General features: G+C 35.6%; 2 protein-coding genes and 1 long non-coding RNA gene across 3 annotated transcripts in view; 2 read left to right on the top strand and 1 right to left on the bottom strand.

Annotated features, from left to right (window-relative positions):
• The window catches only part of LOC310727437 (BTB/POZ domain-containing protein 7-like), a 31,728-nt gene extending 25,192 nt beyond the window's left edge, over window positions 1-6,536 (bottom strand). The window contains exon 1 of the mRNA XM_083543920.1: window positions 6,112-6,536. The gene's annotated coding sequence lies outside the window, so the exon portion shown is untranslated. The remainder of the gene's footprint in view (window positions 1-6,111) is intronic.
• Window positions 6,537-9,782: 3,246 nt separating this feature from the next.
• On the top strand, window positions 9,783-11,632 carry LOC310727581. Its single transcript, XR_014534046.1, has 2 exons — window positions 9,783-10,211; window positions 11,440-11,632. It is a non-coding gene; the product is annotated as an uncharacterized lncRNA (long non-coding RNA).
• Window positions 11,633-16,100: 4,468 nt separating this feature from the next.
• unc79 (unc-79 homolog, NALCN channel complex subunit) overlaps window positions 16,101-20,233 on the top strand; it is a 36,306-nt gene continuing 32,173 nt past the window's right edge. The window contains exons 1-2 of the mRNA XM_083543470.1: window positions 16,101-16,476; window positions 18,520-18,640. Of these exons, the coding sequence (XP_083399596.1) occupies window positions 16,455-16,476; window positions 18,520-18,640 (143 nt within the window). The 5' untranslated portion in view covers window positions 16,101-16,454. The remainder of the gene's footprint in view (window positions 16,477-18,519; window positions 18,641-20,233) is intronic.

The raw sequence follows: 20,233 nt of genomic DNA, 5'->3' as shown, positions 1-20,233 counted from the left end.
ATAACAAGGGCATCAGTAAGTAAGAAGAAAACGAGACCAGTTGTTCCTGCCAACTCGGATTATTCCTTATATTCATACAACACTGCAAAACAGTCAATAAGCCAATATTACCCAAGCATACAGATACAACACACTTACACAGAGACACACCGACACGCTTTCAATTGTGCAGGTGCTGAGTTTTCTTGGGATCTGTTTTAGCTCAGACTACTATTTATATCAGTTTCACATTCTCCTGTAGGCTAATGAGCATTTGTGTGTGCATGTGTGTGTACTGTGATGAATCTTCTCAGTTGCACAGCCAGTCAATTGCTCAGCAGAGTGAAACGCAAGCTTTTACCCAGCGCTCAATCTGTACTCCGGATTAATCCACCACCTAAATCACACACTCCCTGCTCAAAACCTGGCATTTTATTTAACATGCTACAACAAATGAAAACGCAGGTACTCAGTACACAAGAACAAAAAAAAAAAAGGACAAGTCTAACACTCCAATGTTATTTGTCAAAGAAAACAAATGCATTCAGTGATTACGGCTACGGTAACCTAAATTCAGGTTAAAAGTGTGTGTGTGTGTGTGTGTGTGGGGGGGGGGGGGGGGGGTGGTGGGGCACTAAGGCTGGGCAATGTGACACTAATGAGAGGGGACAGAACCAGGCTACAGGCAACTGCCTTAGCCTCTTCTGGGAGTGACCCCATGGACCATCACCAACCCCCCAAGCTAACCTCTTTCTCCAATAAAATCAACACTGAAACATTTGGAAACAGCTGAAGAACAATGGATTAAGCCAATTCTGAATGGGGAAAGATTTTTTTTTCCTATCTTGAAGGTTAAAGAAAACCCCTTTCCATTATGGTTAACAAAAAATGACCTACACTGAAGAAAAAAAAACCAAAATAAAAATATAAATCACGTGCATTCTCTCATTCATAGCATGACTGCTTTGATTACATGTGATAAGGATTTTTGACTCCACATTAACTCAATAAGTACTTTAGTATGAAACACTTCCTAAGAGAAAAAAAAAAAAAAAAAATAAAACAAGTTACCACTAGTATGAAACAGCTTCAAACTAACTAATCACTCACACATTGGTACAACAAACCTAAAGCGTCAATTGTTTAAAATATGCAACTTGATGCAATGTGGGGACTGAGATTCACTAACTTGCGATAAGAAGCATTGAGCTTTCAATCATTTAACAGCTTACCTAAGCCTGAGGCTCATGATTCAAAGCACTGATACGAGGAAAAAAACCCACAGGTGTTTGAAAAACTTTCCTATCAGGCATGTGCAAAAAAAAAAAAAAAAAAAAAAATGCTACTGTGCGCTTGTTCCTTTTTTAAGTACCTGTAGTCAACAACTCGTGACCATAACCCCATCAACCCAGGTGGCCTGGTAGCATTTTCTATCACACAAATAATTGTTCATAACTTGTTCTTATAGTGAACAACATAAGAACAACAAATATAAATAAACAGTGGCAATATAATACTTAATTTGAGATGACAATTTTTCAGAGTATCGACAGCTCGCTATGGAGAATTAGAAATTCCGATACTGTTCTCCACTGAGCTTTAAGTGTAGATTTTGTTTTTGATTGAGGCAAAGAACTATCAGTAACACAGTTTAAAGGTAGATTGTGAGCTCCATGCAGCAACTTTACAACTGCAACCTGCCACCCGAGAGCCTCATTGTACACGCAACCAGTCTCATCTGAATGAGAAAATAGAGCACTAAATTATTAGTAAGTTGTGGTGCTAATACTTTCATCAAGAATGGTCTGCAGTTTATACTTACTTACAGTGCATTAATATATGAAAGTCTCCATTTTATTTAGTCATAGAGATGGTCAGCAAAGAAAAATGATAAAAAAGCCATTTATCTTTGCATCTTCATAAGATCATATAGCAAATCATTGGCTATTGCACCAAGTAGAACTCAAATTCAGCCAAGTTCTGAATAAGACCATCTTTTTAAAATCATTTCTTTTTTTTTCTTTTTTTTTTAACCAAATGACCCTGGGCTGATTGTGTTGGTCTGCACTTGAAGGTGGCTGCAGTCCTCAATGCCCAATTAGACAGAACATAAGAGGTTCTACCACGAAATAGGTCAATATAATTGACAAAAGCATAAATACTATTTAATCATTTTGTAAAACATCAAAAATTAGTTTTCTCTTAATTTTTGTTGCTCTAGAAGACATCACATTCACATTCCTGCAGTGCTACAGCTCTGTACTATGGCCCAGTCGGTGCCTTGTGGGTCTGCATAGCCATTCATATCAGCCGTAAATAAATAAATAAGTAAGTGCTGCTCACAGCCCAAAATAGACAGCATGTTTGTTTCACGTCCTACAGGTGGCTGAAAGGCTCTCTCTGAATTCAAAAACATACTCAAGTTCACTTTTGAACTGAACGGAGCCCAATTTGTTTAGACACTTGTTTTGGTCCGTACCAGAGTGCGATCACTCTGTTCTCACCTGCGCTAAAGGGAGATTAGGGAGCAGGATTCAATTCACAAAGAATATGACAAAGCACTCCAACATTGTTCCGAGGCAGCAGGACCTGATTGGCACTCAATAGAAATCTACATGCTCTACTTTCAAGAGTCCTGTAAAGACAAATTCAGGAAGCAGAAATTAGCTTTTCTTGTTCCGTGCCAATCTGTGTGAGCATGCCACTGCTAGGTTATGTGCCAGTTGAAGGAAGCGTCAGAGCATGCACACGAACAGCTGGCTAAAAAAAAAAAAAAAAAAAAGATTCATCAGTAGCTCTCCTAGACCTGTATAGCAGATGTAGGCCTCGGAGGTGTGCTTTACACCAAACACACACATGCTAGTGCACACATGCTAGCATCAACCACTGCATCTGCCAACAGATGGTAGAAGTACACACCCTGGTCTTGCTTCATCACAAACCAAATGATTTACTGAAAGTTTAAAAATACCACAGTGAATAGATTTTTATTCACGCCAGCAGTATTTAAAACTAACAATCAGTACGAACAGCTTGATTGAAAAACCTAATTCAGTAAACATGCCCAATAATGATGACGCTAGCGATTCTATTTCTTTATATTTAAATCAAAACCTCGGAGTTTATTTACATTTTTAAAAAGAGATTATTCAATTACTGATGACTAAGCGCTATAATGAAAAATACAAATCTATAAAATGCATACTTGAAGTTTTTCTTGCCATGTCAGTATTCCCCCCCACCTCAGTAGAGACTGCTGACTTGACAGTTTTCAAATTTTGCTGCTGCACATGCCACCTAATAGGTAACAGGCAGCTATAGGATTCCCTCAGGCTAAAACGCAACATACAACGTCAACACTACTCAGTCAGAGAGAAAGGCTAAACAATGGTGGCCTGTGTGGACTGCACGCATATTCAGCCCACACAGGGTCAGGTGGCGGAAACTACACAAACCACACACTGTTAAAACCTACGGGACAAAAGCATGACGGATCACGGATTTAAAAGGCAGAAAAACGGTTTGTGTCGCACGATTTGAGTATGTGTTTAATAGGCAAAACATGTTAATAAATTATCCAAAAATAAATAACCTCACAACTACTAAAAGTTCAGTAAATGTGTGAGCCTGAGGGTACAATGATAAAATGAAAAGGCACTGATAACTTGAACTGCTAGTTTAAAGCAAAAATAAATAACCTTGTTCTAGAACCTTCAAGCACCATCAAGAATTCTAGATAAATCAACAATTTATGTGTGTGAAAGAAAAGCTCATGCTCCCTCTCTTTCTTTTTAACCACAGAGTTACAACAAAGGCACTGCAGCACAAAAACTATTACATTTAATAGATCATTCAGGGAGAACTGAACAATTTCCACCGCTAGCTCCTAAAAACAAAAGAGCAAGAATTCATCTCACTCACCTTCATCATAAAATAATGGAAAATCCAACAAAGTAAGAGAAACAGCAACATCGTAGACAAAGGAAGACATTTCCAGAACACACAACTGCTTTCCAAGCTGACCTGCATGACTTGATTGTGAATGCTAGTATTCGCAGGAGCGTGGAAGTTTTTTCGAAGAACAGACTGAAAAACAAAAGCGCTGCTGCATCTCACTAGAAGGTAGACGAACAGCATCGTGGGTGATGTAGGAAAAATATTAAGCAAAACTAAACTTAAAATGTTAAAATCTCGGAATGTGTTAAAAAAATAAATTTTAAATATCACAAGTCATTCAGAATGGATTTTACATTTTAAATTATTTTACGAGTCCATTTCTATTCACAGCTGAGAAATAACCCAAAAAACATCATTTGGAATTTCTATGACGTGGTCACGCATCTTTTACATCACCGAGACAGCGGTCACACGTTTATGCACACAGGAGTTTCTTTTTAAGTTTGAAACATGGCGAATCGAAATGTTGCCCTAACTGCTCCGACCAATGAATACGAATTACAATTATGCAAAACAACCGCAAAAAGAAGTGATCATTATTAGTATTTTCCTTTACCTTCATAATGATGCATTTTGTTACAGTCATAAGTAAGCACAACCAGTTTCAAATACACCAATGGTCAGATGTTCTATGATCTATGAGATGGCCAATGAGATCTTTCTTTTAAAATGCTACATTTAGTTTGTGCATTTTAGGAATTTCCCTCTATGATTAATAAAAAATAAAAATCTATATATTGATTTTTTTTATATATAAAAAATCTTGAAGAAAACATTTCTAATATCATAAAAAAATTAATTTGTGAATAACTGGAGCAATAATAATAATAATTATTGGTGAAACCAATCCAGTTGCGAACAAACCCTGAATGGAGGTAAAAAGGTCTCCCCAAGGAAGAAGAAACGCTAGAGTAGAGATAATTAATGGGTCAGAAATCCAACGCTCAAATTATGTTGAAAGCCGTCATTTGAAAGACTTTCATCACCCTACTTGAACGCAAGGCAGGACAACAGTGTACACATCTTAACTAAAATAATAAGAAGACAACTACAATAGTAAGTTCCCACAGAGTGAAACTGGAGGACGGTTCCTGCACAGAGGGCATTCGTTTTAAAAGCACAAAAAAGACCATTGAAGCCATTGTGACATTTTGTTAGATGAGCTCTTGAAGCCTTAAGCGTTGGATTCAACAATCAAGTAAATTTCAAGAGCCAAGCTCGCCCAAAGGCGCTGGAAGATCATACTTCACTCACCGCTCGCCTCTGTGAAAACAGGGCAGTTCCTGTAGAGTCTGCATAGTGTGTGTGAAGAGTGGTATACAAGTCCCCACCTCTCAAACCTTCAGCAGAAGTAATCAGGGGTACGCAAGAAGAGCCATCAATATGCGTTTGGCCAACTCCCATGAGGTTCTAAGGTGGCACCGAATCAGTCACCTCTATTTTTATGCTCTTGATCTCTCCATAGGATCACAGCAGCTGCATTACTTTCCATTCTGGGACATTGGGAATGAAATCTGGTTGCTCTTGATTCATGGCAGTGCACTGCAACATTCCAAGAAACAAAAAAAAACCATCCCTCTGTGATCTGTGTGCTCCAGGTTCCAGCACACACACACACACACACACACAGGGCTGAACCTACCTGCTTGGCTACCTGTGTGTGGATGCTGCACGCAGTTTAATGCTTTTGTACACCTTGGAGTCTCTCATTAGATGTCAAATATACGGACAAAAGATCTTGAATAGGCGATATAATGAGCTGTTAGAGGATTAGCGCGCGCGCGCGCACACACACACACACACACACACACACACACACAGCATGCTGGCTCTCCAGAGAATAGAGGACAGTAGATGGGATGGCTTTGTCTGCACGAGCCGCTCTGTACACCGTGAGCTCGTGTTACACGCCGGAGCAAAAACCTTTTCTTTCTAATAGAACCGATTAATTCGGATTCGTTCAAGTGCAAAGGATTCGAATGAAACCCGGAGACCCGAAGAAAAAGAAACAGATGACAATGTGCAGGATATCTGCGTGCTACAAAGTCGCCGATCAAGCGATTTTCTCCGGGAGTCCGAGCTTTTAAGCTCACACACACACACACACACACACACACACACAGACAGAGAAATGCAAGGGGGAAAAGGAGTTCAAAGTTGAGGATAAACCTTTACCTTTTCATCGCTGAATCATATTCCTTCGAGCTGAACGGTGTGTGGAGCTGCAACCCTCTCTCTCTCTCTCTCTCTCTCTCTCTTTCTCTCTCTCTCTCTCTCTCTCTTTCTATCCTGATCTTTATTAAGTTCAGAGATTCCTGTTCACTAACACACATATCCAAACACACTTCACGGCCCGGATTTGGATCTAAAAATATTCCCACGGCTACTTAAAACCTCACTTTTGGTCCATGCTCGCCTATCCAAAGTAAACACGTTGAAACAGAAGAGATTTTTTCCCTTTTTTAAAAGGAAAACCTTCCTCCTCTTCCTGCTTCTGCTTCTGCTGCTGCTGCCCGGATCTGCTCCGTGTTGTTGTGGCCTGCGGTGGCGAATGACGTTACTGAGCTGCGTTTCAGCGACTCTACCGATCTCTCAATGGAACTCTGCGTTATATGTATTTTGTCGCCACTCAGCGGTGAACAGAAGTAATGCACGGTCCCTCACGCCCCATTGACAAAAATGAGAAGTTCCAAATCTACAATGGTTTCCGTAGTGAACATGTAGTGCACTAGAACGCGTGTGAATACTTTTATTGTACACCCTTTATGGGCATTTGTGTAGGGAAAAGTGAGTCAATTGGGATTTAAAGAAAATAAAACACATGACAAAAGTGCTATACACCCCCCCCCCCAATCTTGTTTTTAAAGATATGAAAGAAAATATTCATTTTGCATAGCTATGAAATTAATTGGGACATTTTTTGATTTTCCAACTTATCTAAGAGTTTTTATAAATAAAACCATAACACATGATAAAACCATAAACACCTGTGGTGGCAAATGTTTACATTAGGCTTACATTAAAACATAAAAAAAAAGGAAAAAAGAACTGATTTTTAAACTGATTTATTTTTCTCATGGTTTTACATTCCCTATTTTTTTTGTAACCTTAATTATATTTTTAAAACCATTTTTAAATATAACATCTTATATTTAATTTTAATATGAAATTGTATATTTAAAACTATCAATAAATCAAATTTCAATAACAAGAGATAAAATCTTTCTCCAAATTCATCATCAGTATAATTTATTATATTTTATTTATTTATTATGTGAACACAACAGAATACGCAAATTCGACTGTATATTATGATGTTGGTCTAAGCAGCATTTTGTAGTTAATTTCTTGCATTGATTTCTTACACTAACAACAGGATTTTCAAAAGTATATGTTTTTTCAAATACATTTTATTTTTCCAAAATATAATTTTTTTTATATGAATATATGGAAAATTAATTGATAATATAATAAAATGATAACCTTTCCTTTTGGAAGAGCAGCATAACGCAGGGTAAAATATGAATCAAATAATTATAGATTTAAAATTACAGACACGCAAAAATATATTTAAAATATGATATATAATATTATATAATATTACATAGAATTACACAGATATTTAACTAAAATTAGATACAGTAACACTATTAAAAATCTGCATACTGAGTAAAGTATATAAAATGTGATTTATTAAGTAACACACTAATAAAAATCTACCAATTAGTAAGCATAAGTATCGTTCCAAGAGGGCAGGGATAGATTATATTAATGTCTATTACTTTACTGGAAAACCCTTCTGATACCAATTAAACCTTTGTCCCAGTAGTATGACTGAATTCACCCTAACTGTAAGAAGAGAAGTTGCAATAATACAGTTAATCAGATGAGGGCGACACCAGGCTGCGTTCTCATTTGCTTCAAACTAAGAAAATTAAAACGTGTAAATAACTAAAGTAATATATTTTCAAAAATATATATATATTTTTTTCAGTTCAGTTTCTATATGTTCAGATTTTCTTTCTCTTTGATCAATTATTATTTTAAAATAATATAATGATTAACACAGTGCTGTTCCCAGTTGGACTCAGGCAGACATGCCAAAACAAGGGGTCTCAAGCCAGATTTTGCTCGTGATGACCTTTGATTTGACCCAACATGCCATTTATGAGAAGAGCAAAAAAATAAATAAAAAAAAGGAAGAAAATGCCACTGACACAAATCTTAATTTCTCTCTTAATATTTAACACGTCAAAAGTTTTGTTTTTGTAGTTGTGCAACAAAAACTTTGGCAGTACCTCCTAGAAGCAAAATAACTGACTCTCACCTACACTTTGTCAGTATATCAGTTGCAGCCCAATTTGTAAAACATTTTGTATAACAAGGAGCAGCTACATGCCTCTGAGAGGTCACTGATAGTCAGTGGTGGACAGTAAGGTAGTAAATGTAATTTGTAACTGTACTTAAGTAGCTTTTTTGCGTTTCTTACTGCGTTTAAGTATTTTCATTTGGGGAGACTTTTACTTTAACTTTACTACATTTTAAAAGTCAAATATCTTACTTTTTTACTCAACTTTATTTTGTGAACTCAGTCGTTCCTTTTTATTTTCTAGTGGATAAAAACGTAACTGGTCAAGCACGCAGCGAGCCACCAATCAGGGTAGATGTTTTAAACTAGTTTTAAGTGGTGGTATCTATGTATCACCAACATGCAGGTTAGCATCAGATCAACAGCAAGCAATACATTTTAAAAGTAATAAATGATGGAAGAAACTCCTGACTCTAACTTGCCACAACATCTGTGGCCTTATTTGCACGATTTTTTGTAGTAGTTAAAAAGACGGTTTTGGGCTACTGATACTTTTAAAAGATATCAATGTGTTTGACTTATTAATATCATTCTATTAATAGATTGGTCTTCTAAGAGTGACATTAGAGTTTTTTCACATAAACTGAGTTGATTAAGGAAGAGTCGTGTGACAAAAATTATATTTGGAACATTATAGCCATAATAAATCATAGTACTTTAGATACTTAAGTACATTTACTCAAATAAAAGTTCAAAGGGAGCACATTTACCTTTTCTGGAGTGATATTTTTCAGAGTGTATCTCTACTTTAACTAAGTTGACATGGTTTGTGTACTTTGTCCAACACTGCTGATATTACAAGCATAAAGCTGTGCTGCTTATAGCTTGAATTGTATTAGGCTTTGAACTTAATTGTACTATAAATGTTTCCTTGTACTATATGTTTCACTGAAATACATAGAAAACTTTAAAAATAGAAAATGTAAAAAAAATTGCATTAGTGAAGCAAATTACAGAGTAATATTTTCTATTTATGTATATGTAAAAGAGGGGCACCATGGCAAATGTAATATAATATAATATAATATTATTTGATATAATGCGACATTAACTTTTGGCCCACGGCCATAAGGTTAGATCATTGGCCCTTTATAGGAAAAAGTTTCAGCATGTCTTGCCTACACTAAAATCAGTGTTCAATGTATTATTCCCAATGATGCTTCAGTCAAAGAGCATGCTTCATCTCCTTCTATAATACATTATAGAATACTCTTCTATAATGCATAACTAAGCATTGTGTTATTATTTATATGTTTGCAGCGTCCACAGAGTTTATATACTTGTCTAAAAAAAAAAGGGCCATCTGTTGTGAAAACTTAATGACTTCAGGCTTCCTCTTGAGGGACACAAAATCCAGCTGTTGCTACATAATGGGCATTATTTTGTTCTTGTGCAAATTTAGACTGAGACCTAGTGCTTAATCATCATCTTCTGTTCACCATTCAGAGATGGATTTCTGTAGATTCAGTGATGGACTCAGGCTTTTGCTGTTATATCATCTAGCAGCGAATTTGTAAATTCATTTATGTGGTTATTTCCTATGTAAAATACAAGTATAATAGAAAATCTATTTGCAGTTATTCTCCTGAGACAGCGGATAGAGCAGATTTGTGGATCGTGACCACAGCCCAGGAGTGAAGACTCCTCCCTGATGCTAGGATAATGACTGGTTTTGCTGTAGTTTTTAAACAGGATGTGTATTTTCAAGCCACTCTTGTGGTTCACACACATAAATCATTCAGGATCTCCCTGGGAGCACACATTACTACAGTACATAGAATTATCATCAAGCATGTTTTCAGGCCTGCGAGGACAAGTCAGAGCTGTGGTGCGTGTGAAGCTGGCCAAACAAGAGCACAGATCAAACATCTACTGCAAGCCACCTAAGGAAAAGATTGGACCTGGGGTAAATATTTAGATTACCACTGTCATGTTTTATCATCTCTGTATGGTATCTGATATCTGCTTTAAGCTTACAAGAACAGGAAAAATTGGCAATCAATATGTGAATTTTTCATTAGATATACTATAAAAAAAATAAATAATAGACTTCTCACCTTCTAAAGCACCATCTTTGCCAAAATAAAAATCTTCTTGTAAAATCTTTTTTACATTTTAACATTTCAACCCAGAAATACAGCATTACTGGTTTAAACCGAATCTAAATGCACATTATTTAGGTACATTTAATGTTCATATTCATGCTATATAATATGTCTTTTTTAAATATAGTGTTGTATATATTCTATTTGGCTTGTTATTTATTTATGTAAATTTTATTTCTTACCACCTCTGTATTAATAGTAAATGATATATGTTATAGTTTAGCAGAGTTTTATGTCTTTCTTTATATGGTAGTAGTTAATAATTGTATGTAATTATAACACAATAATATATAATAAATAATAATGTTGAACAAATCCTTTAATGACGTCTAGTCTGACTATCTGACTCATAAATAATACTTATTATTTATCACTGCAATTGAAAAAGACATTTTTTTAATTAAAAAGTTACCGTTAGACAAGCAAGAGACGTTTGGTGAGTAACTGCAACCGAACTGGAGTATATTTTTCTCTTGGCATGGGAAAATATGCCTTAAGTTAAGTTTAGGTTTCATGACTGGGTTTTGCTTGCAAAATAAACTTTATTGTTTATATATTTTTTATTTCTATATTTTTCCAGTCACTTAGTTTCTAGTTAGCTTTGTTACAAGTTGGCTTAGTTTCTGTTTAGATGTTTAAAAAACAAGTTCCTTGTTCAATAATTTATCTAATTGCAAAAGAAGTGACATAAAGTGTGTGTAAATAACTAGTAAGTTTCTCTGATCATAGATTTTTTATAAGACATGAACATTTAGGGGTACTGCTACATTCTGAATTGATTTTTGCATATTAGGATGACATGGAAAAAAGACTTTTAGTTCTTTCATAATTTGTTATTTAATATTAGACTATTTATACCTGGGTATCTTAAACAATTGTGTAGATTAAAGAGGGGAAAGTGGTGTATGATGAATGTAAATATAAGTGCTGAGAAACAGGGGATGAATAAATCTCACACAGTTTAATCAGAGTTAGAGAAACACTACTGGCAAGTTTTTAATCTCTTACTTCCCACTTGTGTCTCCACAGCAGACGGTGTTTACCATGTCCATGTTTGCACTTGGTCTCCTGGTCCCTGCTGGTTGGATCATGTACCATATCCCAGTTTACCGGCAAACACCACCTTCATAAGCCTTACTATATGGCCCACCAACCTTCATCACAGAGCTTGTTGATTGCTAAAATAAAACGTGATTTGTCATGAGACAAAATGTAAATGCAACAGTTTTGCAGATGTTTATTTACTCTTGGGAATAACTGCATAATCAAACTTATTAAAGTAAAGTAAATGCAAATATGTATTTCAGTCATTGTGGAAAAACTGAACACTCTCCTTCAATTGCATGTGTTTTTATTTATCAGGACCTTAATAACAATTTTGAAGTTACATTAACAATTACAACAACAAAAATAGATTTCAAAGTGTAATTTCCTTAACATGTAAACCAAAATTCAGAAACCAGGTGGAAAAGTAGTATGCACTATGATTCAATAACGTATTCAACCACCTTTAGTAACAATACCGTGCAGTGAATGTGTTCTAAATGTGTTCTGATTTGCAGAAAGTTTAATCCACACATTCTTTAAAAACATTGCTTCAGTTCATCAAAGTTTAAGGTCCAATTACAGCATCTGAAAGGGTTGAGGTGTGGACTTTGACTTGCCAACACCTTTTTTTTCTTCCTTAGCCATTCAGATATAGATTTCTTGGTGTACTTGGGATCATTGTCCTGTTGCATGACCCAAATGTAGCTCCTGATAGGTAGATGGGCTCATTTTCACAAAAATATTCTTAAAAAAAAAAGACTACATTAATGTCTCAGTGACTACAAGTTTACTTGAACCTGTGACTGCAAAACAAGTCTACATTAAAATCCCTTCATCACCACGCTTAACAGTTGGTATGAGTTGTTTGATGTTTGACACCCTGTTTGGTTTTTGTCAGATATGGTGCGTTGCAAGATGACCCAACATCCTTGGTCTCATTAGTACAAAGGATATTGTTTCATAAATGTTAGTTTCTTGAAATTCAGTTTTACAAAATATAAATGATGCTGCAATATACTTTTTTGGAGAACAATTTTTTCTCCTAGACTCCCCCTCACGAGAGCCATACTACATACATACTTGTCATTTTATGATGCTGCTGTCATGTACATAAACATGCTTATAGAAGCCTGTAGGTCATATGTTGTAGCTCTAGAGGTTTCCTATAGCATTAAATGATCTGACCTTAAACTGAATTTCCTGGGATGCCAACTTTTGGGAAGATTTGCAGCTGTCTTGAAGCTTCAAATTGCTTGGAGAAAACCTTATAAGTCTTCAGAGACAGATGAGCACCAACAGTTACTCCTATGAGGTCATTCCCAAAGTCCTTTTACTGGGTATAATGTAGACACATATGCAAAGTGCTCCAGAACATGAAACTTTCTGCTTTTATACAGGCAATCACAGTTATTGTAGATTTAATAATCGTATGCATTTCTTTAGTAAGTAGTTTAGTATTTGGCTGCTAATTACTTTTATAATAACTGTGGAACTAGATAGTGTGTACCTGGTTTCTGAATCTTGACTTAAAAATGACTATTTTTTTTTCTGAGGCTATATGTAGCTACTGTATTGCACAACAGTGAGTACACCCATCACATTTCAGCAACCATTTTAGTAGATCTTCTCAAGGGAATACTATAGAAATGAAACTTGGCTATATTTTAGAGTAGTAAATGTGCAGCTTGTATAACAGTACAGATTTACTGTCCTTTAAAAATAACTCAACATACAGCCATTATGGTCTAAATAACTGGCAACAGAAATGAGTACACCCTAAGTGATGACAGCTGTACATCATGTAACCATGAAAAGCCACATGTACTATTCATCATATTCATGTTTTTGTCTGCTTAAAAGAACAACACAAATTTGGTATCTTGTATTAGAGCAGTTATAATTTAATGTTTTGAGTTTAATTTTTACATACTGACCACTGGATGTTCAACATGGCACCTCATGGTAAAGACTCTCTGAGGATTTGAGAATTAGAATTGTTACTCTTCACAAAGATGACCTAGTCTATAAGAAGATCAGTAAAACCCTGAAACTGAGTTACAGTGCAGTGGCCAGAGTCATACAGAGGTTTTCCAAGACGGGTTCCACTCGAAACAGGCCTTACAAGGGTTGATCAAAGGAGTTAAGTCCTCTTGCTCTGCGTCAGGTGCAGAAGCTGGCTTTAAAAAACAGACGCATGAGTGTTGCTAGCATTGCTTTGGAGGTTGCAGAAGCGGAAGGTCAGTTTGTCAGTGCTCAGGCTATATGCTGCACACTGCAACAAGTCAGTTTGCATGGCCGTCTTTCCAGAAGTAAGCCTCTTCTGAAGCTGGCTCAAAAGAAAACCCGCAAACAGTTTGCTGTAAACAACATGTCCAAGAGCATGAATTACTGGAACCATGTCCTGTGGTCGGAAGAGACTAGGATAAACTTGTTTGGCTTAGATGGTGTCCAACAAGTGGGGTAATGCCCTGGTGGGGAGTACCAAGAAAATTGTGTCTTGCCTACAGTCAAGCATGGTGGTGGTAGCATCATGGTCTGTTGCTGTATGAGTGCTGCTGGTACTAGGAAGCTGTGGTTCATTGAGGGAATCATGGATTCCAACATGTACTGTGACATTTTAAAGCAGAACACAATGCTCTCCCTTCAGAAACTGGGCCGAAAACCAGATTTCCAACAGAATAACGACCCCAAACACACGCCAAGATGACAACTGCGTTATTGAGGAAGCTAAAGTTGAAGGTGATGATGTGGCCAAATATGTTTCCAGACCTGAACTTTATTGAGCACCTGTGGGGCATCCTTAAGTGGAAGGTGGAAAAGCGCCAAATGTTTAACTTCCAGCAGCACGTAATCTCATTATGGAGGAGAGGAAGAGCAACAACCTGTGCAGCTCTGGTGAATTTCATGCCCGGGAGGATTTAAACAGTACTAGATAACAATGGTGCTCACACAAAATATTGACCCTTTGGGCACAGTTTTGACATGTTAAGGTGTACTCACTTTTGTTGCCAGTTATTTGTTCAATAATGGCTGTATGTAGAGTTATTTTTAGAGGACAGTAAATCTGTATTGCTATACAAGCTGCACATTGACGACTCTAAAATATATCCAATTTTCATCTGTATTGATCCTTGAGAACATATAATAAAATGGTTGCTAAAATGTGATGGGTGTACTTAATTTTGTGCAATACTGCACATATTTTATCATTATTATGCAGATTATTATGCAATTACTGTGCATGTAATTTGCGGAAATGGGAAGTAATGAAGTCCAAATACTTTTATACAGTACTTATGTAGATTTTTCTGTGATCAATACTTTAATTCACTATTTATTTTAGAACTTTTTACTTTCATTTTTTTTTTTTTTTTTTACAACAATAAATGTCTACTCGTTAAAAATGTTGGCTCGTTACTTTAGTTTTAATCGATTTAGTGACAATATCATTATTATTTTTTTCTCTTTTTCATTGTTTACAAAGCTAACAACAAGCAAAGCAGAAGGCAACAAGAAGTTTGGCTAACGTGGATGAGACAGAGGGAGTCAACGATGTAAACATGACTGAGAACAGACACATTCCTGATCACCTGGTCATCATCATCTTTTCTCTGCTTGTGGTCTATATGCTGGATGTTCAGCCTGGATACATTCATTAGGTAACAAATTATTTTGTATCGATATATTAATATGCTGTGAGGTCCAGTTACCAGCGTTACACTAATACAGGTAACAGTAATGTTTACTATTTACTTAAGTACATGTACATGTCAGAGCTTAAACTTCTTACTTTAACTTGAGTACAAAAATTTAGTCAGTAGATCAACTTTTACCAGAGTCTTTCAAAACATAAGTATCTCTACTTCTAGTTGATTGAAGGATTTGTGTACTTTTGCCACCTCTGGTAATTTGACCTTAGAATAAAGGTGTAAATGCAATCAACGTACAAGTTCCATTAAACAAGTACAGTTGCATTACTTACATTACAAATTACCTTTATGTCTAAACGCATCCTTAGTTACAGTTATGAGATGTAAACAGTACAACTATTGCGCTGTAATATATCCCAAGTACACATGTGCAATAACAATACTTTAAAACCGTGCAATATGTTTGATAGGGTAACTACTTATTCATGGTGTCTTTTTTTTCTTCTTCTTTTGTATTTATACATTGTGTTGTGTATATAATTATCTTAATGTTGTGTATATTATATATATATATATATATATATATATATATATATATTGTGTATATTATATATATCTTTTCATATCATATCATATCATATCATATCATATCATATCATATCATATATCATATATCATATATATCATATCATATCATATCATATATATCATATCATATCATATCATATCATATCATATCATATCATATCATATCATATCATATATATCATCTTAAGTATATGGCTATTCTGCTTAAAGTAATTTCCAAACCAACTGTTGCACCTTCAGCTCACCTTACAGCACACATATTATAAGGGACAACCACCTTATGCATTATTTTATTTTATTTATTTATTTAGAAAAACCTTAAAGAGATGAGATCCTCCACCACCACCACCACAATCACCGAAAATTAATATCATCAATGGAAAATGTTCGACACGGAATAGTCCATTCGCGGTACAAAGGTGAGTCGGGTGGACTAGACTACCTTTTTTTGTATTGTTTTTACGAGAAAAACAGAAATGCCAAATAATAATCGAGGCTGCCTTAGATGGGGAAAAAAAGGAGACGTGAGAAAACGACAGACTGAAGAGAAATGAAGAGAGTGTTCAAGCAGATTTGGGTTGGAGAACGGCGTTGGGAGATGCCGTGGTAACAGTGGTATAACCTGCGTGAGCCGGAGAGCGAGGGGGGGCTCCGCTCACTTTTTTTTCAAACACGGACGGGGGGAGAAGACCGCAAACACCGCAGGGTTCAATCCCGTCTCCGCTGTGACTCCTCTGTGATGCTCGTCGTGCTTTCAACATGTCCACGAAAGCAGAACAGTGTAAGTACATTTTGGCACATGTTTGTGTTTTATGTCGCCGTGATGGTGGTGGTTGTTGAATATAGGATGTGTGTAACGTAGCTGCCCTTCGTGATGAGAGAGAGAGAAAGAGAGAAAGAGACCCTAACCGAGAGATGAAGAGAGAGAGAGAGAGAGAGAGAGAGAGAAAGAGAGAGAGAGAGAGAGAGAGAGAGATGTTGCTGAGGCACAGCAGGCTGCAACACGTCCTCCAGACTGCAGGACATGAAGGAGATGTCTAGGTGATCAAGGATCAGGTGATCAGGTGATGGATTCTGATTGAAAGGTTAAAGATTTGGGGTAGACAGGCATTTCTCAAGGTCGAGCTGGAGAATGGACTTTTAAATATGACTAGTAGAACGCTCCAGGTGAACCTTCTGCACGTTCAATTCAAGGGGGTTATAAACTAGCTTGTTTATTAATATTATTATTATCATTATTATTATTGTATCTGACGGCAACTCAGCATACATGAAGAACTCATTGTAAATGAATAATAATTTGTATGAAATAAAATTAAGCTCAATGCAAACAGCTCCTTTCCTCTCTTTCTTTTTCTCACTGTCGCTTTCTTATGGGTTTGCATGTTATTTTTTGCTCGATTGCATGATGTATGAACAGACTATGTGTGTTCGGAGAGTTTGCATTTCATACACATTAATGTGAATCAGAGGAAACGTGGAATTAATCTATGGGTCAACGCAGACCTGAACGACCTCAAACGGAATGTCACATAGTGCGCACAGCTCAGAACAACCTGAATATTTTACTGAACATGACTACAAGATCATGATGCCCCAAAACAAAAACAAAAAAAATAAATATAAATGGCTAAAATAGGGCTCATTTATGAATTTATGCAATGGTAAAAGGTTTGACCCCCCAACACATGTTACTGTTATGAGTCCTAAAAAAAAAAAAAAGTGTTTTTATTATATATTTTTGTTATTTTCAACATTAATTATTGAAGACATCCAAACTATGAAAGAACATGTATGGAATTATGCAGGAAAAAAAAGCCTTGTTAAATAACCTAGAATGTGTTTTATATTTTCAATTCTTCAAAGCTCTTGGCATTCTCTCAGTCAGCCTTAATGAGGTAGTCAAGTCAAGTAAAGACGTTTACTTCAGAGTGTAATAAACCTAAAAGCTAACAAAAAAGGGGTTAAAAAAAAGTCTGTGTTGTCCTTTAATTGCTGGAGGATTTTTTTGGAACACATTACATGTGATTCACTGCAGCTTTCAGGTTTTGAATTACATTAAAATTTCAGCCTATGAGAGAGTTTATCCCCTCTCAATGTCATACACCTTCATAGACATTAATGGATGAAGACAAAATGGAAAGAAAGACAGAAGTTTTACATTTCCCTCACAAAAGTGCCTTTGAGCAGGAATAAATAGTTAGAACTTGGCTTGGTGGTTCCAGTGATTTTTAAACTAGAGTTTGCGATATGTGTAATAGTTTCTTATGTTTTAACTGTTTATATGTATAAAACTCTGGTCTCTGTTGTGTCCCATCGTTGTAAACAAGAGAAAAAACACATTATATAAAACACCAACATTTAGACAATCTGGGCAAGGAGGTGTTTCAGCTTTTTAAACCTTCAGAAAGCATCTCTTTTGCACCAGAATTTAGATGTTCACATTGTCCTTGTGTTTTTTGTGCACACAACATTGGTTGTATTTGTTTAAAATTTGAGTTTTAAAAAACAGATAGCTTCGGTTATCATTTGGCAAAATAATTTTTTGTTATCAGGGTTTGTCTTATATTTTTGGTGCCAAATCTGAATATTATAAACATTATAAAATGAATAGCTTCTGTGATTAAAAAAGCCGCCATGACAATTATCATATTCTTTACCATCACTTTGTGTGTAAGTGTGCATGTTCTGTCATGGTGTACAGTGCAGTTAAAAGCAGCAAATCTTTGCTGATCTATAGTCCCAGCTTTTTTTCTGTAATCTTCAATGAAGGCATTGAGGCCTTGCTTGCTGTTGATCATGTATCACTTTGCTCTTTGTTTAGTTGCCTCTAAGATTCGATACTTGCAGGAGTATCACAACCGTGTGCAACACAATATTTACCCTGTGCCGTCTGGGACGGACATTGCAAACACACTGAAATACTTTTCTCAAACCCTGCTCAGGTAAGTGTACTACGCTTGGACCAACAGGTGAAGTAAAGATACGCACTACAGATATTTGTGTTATGTGAGTTTTAGTGTTCAGCTATAAATTCGCATTAAGGCATTTAGGCACAATAAATATCTTGAGGTATATTATTAATGGTATTGTAGTGTAGAGACTATAGTGATAATGGTACAGTACAGATTGCTAGACTGCTAGAATGCCTAGTTCTATAGATGTGTATTGTTATATTGAGCCGAAATAACAAAACTATTTAAACATTTGGCTTGCTCCATTCTCTATCTGTTAGCCATATTTAAAAAAAAGTAACTTAAATATATAATACTTCAGAGTGTTTATACTGTACCACAGTGCTGCTGAATGCTTGATTCTGATTGAAGAAGATTCAAGTAGAAGCTTTTGATCATTTAGATTTTTATAAGTGCATTCATTCTAATATTTTGTCGGTTTAGAAGTAACATCTTGCACAAACACTTGTAAGACAGACTAAGAAAGTCTTCAAGTAAGATGGATTTTTTTGGGGAAAAAAAAATATTCTTTATGTATTTCTTAAATTAAATGAACCTCGCATTTAAAACACCCAAGGAATAAAGCACATCAGGATTTGGTGTTATTGGAAAATCAACCTTTCAGGTTGTAAATTTATCACACTATTGTGTCATTGATTATTTTCCTATAACAGCATGCCCCATTGTGTTTTATTGTTTACCTAATAGAGCATGATGTAGCAACCTTGCACATGGGTTGGTTATTTATTTTAAAATAATAAAAAAATTAATTTGGGCTTTTATGCTATATATATAGGTCACAGTACTGCAGCACTGATGGGGCTATAAATCACTTTGCAAAAAGATATAGTTTAACCAGTTTAAAAGTACTATTAAGCTTTTATTTTTTCAGACACCTGTTTTACAGCCTGGGGTAAAAAACAAGCAGTGAAGCTTGAGAGCAGGATGGCAGGGACACAGCTTATGTCACAGTTTTAGAGAGAATATCAGCCAGACAGAGAGAGGATCGAGCAGCCAAATAGATATTTGATACTCGGCAACAGTAGTGCTTCAGCAGGACTGCTGCAGGGGGCTAATGACTTGTAACTGAAAAGGGCAAGAAGTCTTGTGGGAAATTTTATGTTGTCTGAATCAGGAGACAAAAAAGACAGTAAACTCCTATTTGATTTGCTACATAAGTAGCATAATTTTATTATTATTATTATTATTATTATTATTATTATTATTATTATTATATTGTATTGCAATATTTATCAAATAATTTGTATCAATTATTTATCAATAAATACGAATTATATTACAATGTAATTATACATTGTGCCAATATTTTTCTAAGACAGAATCCTTTCCTTTCTTGCTTGTAGATGGAATCTTGAATTAGAGCAGAGTAGCATCGATGTATGTGTTTGTGTGTGTGAGACTGAGATTTGTGCTGAAGAAAATATACTGATGATTAGCAAATATTATTTGTTCAAATCTTAGTTATGACATAAGAATATGTTCTTTATGATTCAGTGTATTCTGATATAAATATCATGTGTTGTCCATTATATATTTGCAAAAGATTACTTATTATTTGATAGA

This window comes from Silurus aristotelis (assembly GCF_946808225.1).
Source record: "Silurus aristotelis genome assembly, chromosome: 6".
Classification (NCBI taxonomy): domain Eukaryota; kingdom Metazoa; phylum Chordata; class Actinopteri; order Siluriformes; family Siluridae; genus Silurus; species Silurus aristotelis.
This window is presented reverse-complemented; position numbering and strand designations above follow the sequence as displayed.